The sequence below is a fragment of the Quercus suber genome, unplaced genomic scaffold (assembly GCF_002906115.3).
Source record: "Quercus suber isolate HL8 unplaced genomic scaffold, Cork oak 2.0 scaffold_90, whole genome shotgun sequence".
NCBI lineage: Eukaryota > Viridiplantae > Streptophyta > Magnoliopsida > Fagales > Fagaceae > Quercus > Quercus suber.
In genome coordinates, this window is record NW_027069555.1 from 704,309 (window position 1) to 707,560 (window position 3,252).

At 34.7% G+C, this 3,252-nt stretch overlaps 1 protein-coding gene across 1 annotated transcript in view; it reads left to right on the forward strand.

Annotated features, from left to right (window-relative positions):
- The window catches only part of LOC136067892 (uncharacterized), a 7,713-nt gene that overhangs the window by 2,214 nt on the left and 2,247 nt on the right, over positions 1-3,252 (forward strand). The window contains exons 4-7 of the mRNA XM_065774310.1: positions 817-851; positions 1,028-1,237; positions 1,780-1,899; positions 2,540-2,636. Of these exons, the coding sequence (XP_065630382.1) occupies positions 817-851; positions 1,028-1,237; positions 1,780-1,899; positions 2,540-2,636 (462 nt within the window). The remainder of the gene's footprint in view (positions 1-816; positions 852-1,027; positions 1,238-1,779; positions 1,900-2,539; positions 2,637-3,252) is intronic.

Below are 3,252 nucleotides of genomic sequence, written 5' to 3' on the forward strand. Positions count from 1 at the left end.
GCATTGTAAACCGCTTTTTATCAAAATAGATGTGGTGTAATATGCATTGACAACTTCTCCTATAAGGTTAAAAAGTGACAATCTCATTGAATTTTGAACTTTGAGACTCTTTTTGCATGGCCATGTCTAAACATGCTGTCTTGCCTGTGTGCCAGTCTAGTGTTGCAGAAAAAGTGAACTTACTCAGATCTTTATGAAAATCATAAAATGAGACAACCTTTTTTATCCTTGGGCAAAGAGTTCTATGACCCATATTATAAATGCGGATTCAGTTTGGTGGGTGATTTTAAAAAGTGAGTTGTCCCTCCTTGGAGTCAAATTCTGCTTTTGATGTTCCTTTTCATTCCATGCTGCTGCTTCTATATTTGGCTATTCCTTCTCAGTATTTTAAGACAAATCTTTCATGATACATCTTGGACTTTCCTAGTATACCTTTATTTAAATTTGAAAAAAAGAAAATGAAGAAAAAAAAGACATTTCATGCACAGAACAAGTGACAGCTTATCAATTACTCCCATGCACTGACACCACTCAAACAGAGATCTCACAATCAAGGTTTTCTGCTCTTGATCCATCTCGGAATTGGATAGAATAGTTTGGATATTCCGCTTTGGAAAAGAGCTGGGGCTGGGGGGGGGGGGGGGGGGGGGTGGTGTTAATGAGTAGTAGAGTATTAGTTAGAGGGTAATAGAGAGTATCGCGTTGGTTAGAATAGAATGGTGGCAACAAAGCTAACCCCTATTAGTCTGTTGAGAATCCATAATTGGCCCCAAAATTTTGGTATTAAGCCTTGATTGTTTTTGTTGTGGTTGTTAGTTGATGACTCTGTGAAATCTCAAAGCAGTGTAATGGTTTGCTTCTTTCACAATCAAGACAACTCTCTTTGGTTCATAATTGAATTTTGTAGCTTCTTCAAAAAAACAAAGTATTATATTATAGTTTATTTTGTATTTTGTATTTTGTTTTTTTGTTTTTTTGTGTGTGTGTGTTAGCATGCATTCTTGACTTATGTCCATGTTTTTACCAGATGACTCCGAAGGAAGCCTTCCGTCTGATTTCACATAAGTTTCATGGGAAGGGTCCTGGCAAAATGAAGCAAGAAAAACGCATGAAGCAATACCTGGAAGAATTGAAGTTGAAGAACATGAAGAATTCAGATACACCATCAGACTCTGTGGAGAGGATGAGGGAAGCTCAAATGCAGTTAAAGACGCCCTATCTTGTCCTTAGTGGTCATGTTAAACCAGGGTATGCGTCATTCATCTTTGTCATATGTTCATATATAATTCTGACCAATGATTGCTGGATTTCAGTATAAGGAAAGATAGTTGATGAAAAGCTTATTCCCTCTATGATTGGGGTAGTAGCTAAGAGATGGACTGGCATTATATATCATACCACTAATTATAACTGTCTCTCTCCCCAAATGAACCATCTGTGGGTGTTTAGATATACCTGGACACCTTAGAATATGTGAGGAAATAATATGTATACAAAATTCTATTCCTCAAAATATCAGTGTAGGAGGTTAAATAATTAGTTAGAACATTGCGCCTGTGCTGCTGTTGGAGGAGATGACATGCTTTCAAAATGGCAACTAATGGCTGAGCAAGCCCGGCAGTTAAAATTTTTGAGGATTTAGAGTTATGGGATAATCTTATATTTTGCTACTGGTATGTTCATACTTGACTGCCCTTTATCTAAGTCAATTTCCTTCATTAGTGTATTTTTCATACTTTGTTGCTGGGAGTCTCATGTGCGACTAAATATGTAAATCAGCGTATTGGAGAAGAAAGCAGCAGCTGTGCCCTGGACCCTGCTCTTATGCGTTATGGTCGATTGGATCGTAAAATTGAGTTTCCACATCCTAGTGAAGAAGCAAGAGCTCGCATCTTGCAGGTGAGTCATTTGGGGGAGTACTTTCGTTGATGACTGCTTTTATCTTTGTTATGTGCCAGACTTTTATTGAAACTTTTTCCTTCATATGTTAGATCCAGTCAAGGAAGATGAATGTTCACCCAGATATAAATCAAGCTTGAATTATTATGCCTAGATTCTGTTCAATTTCACGGTTCAGATCATGCAAAGGCAGGACTTCTGAAATGGTATTATGTGCCCTAAATTTCAATGAAGTCAAGCTGAGTTTACAACGTGATCACAGAAGTAAAACCTCTGTATTGTGTAATCTTGCGGACTAAACCATAAATCATTAATTTAATCTTGCGTATTAACGATGATGGGAACTGCAGATGAGAGCATTAAAGCTTGAATTTTGTTGTTTGATCTCATTCTATAATCACCATATGCTCCAGCCTCATGCTAGTTAGGACTTAAGAATAATATACCATTGCATTCCTTTTGTATATCAGTCAGGGAAAACAAATTAAATATGATTTTAAATTGTAAAATTTATTTGTATTGTTAATGATAGCTTTCAATCATGAATATTGTGGATCTGTGACCTGACTGCTTTCAATCATTAAATTAAACTGTTAATGAAAGAAACTGGATTTATTTGATAAATTATTCCCCTTCGCAGGTCAATTGCAAACAATTCATTGAGTGGCTCTGGTCCATCCAGCATTTGGCAATAGACTTTTATGTCTATGTAATGTGTTTCTTTATTGTGTGGAAAGGTGAATGCCTCTGTTTTATGTGCTATGGACTGATCTATTTTGCAAATTGCTTCCTTTTGTTAATACATGTGTTATTAAGAACAAAATTTGAACATATCTAGTGGAGCAACCCCAAAAAATAAAGGTAAGGAAATATATATATATATATATATATATATATTTAAAGAATACATAGAACAATATGAGAGACTTTACAAAGATGATGTAGCATTAACAAAACATATTAAATTCACAAAACCAAAGTATTCCATATCCTTAAGGATTAAATGTCATTACCAGATACCAAATTGTTTCCAAAATGACCAATTCTTATCCTTTTATTTTTATTTTTATAATGATCAATTCCTTATACAGCCATGTATTGTGTAGGTCAGTGCATTTTAAGAATTACTTTCAGGCATTTGATTATGATATCCATTCATTCACTACAATATTTCAAACCCAAAATAATGATGAACAAAGTCAAAAAAACGTGTAAGATCATGCTAAAAATAAAAGCCTAGAAATGATGAATACAATTTTGTTAACAAAATGGGCAACTAAATACCCAAAAAATTAACACTGACAAAACAAAGTTCTAATTCACAATATTGGAAAATTAACTAAGTTATGTCAA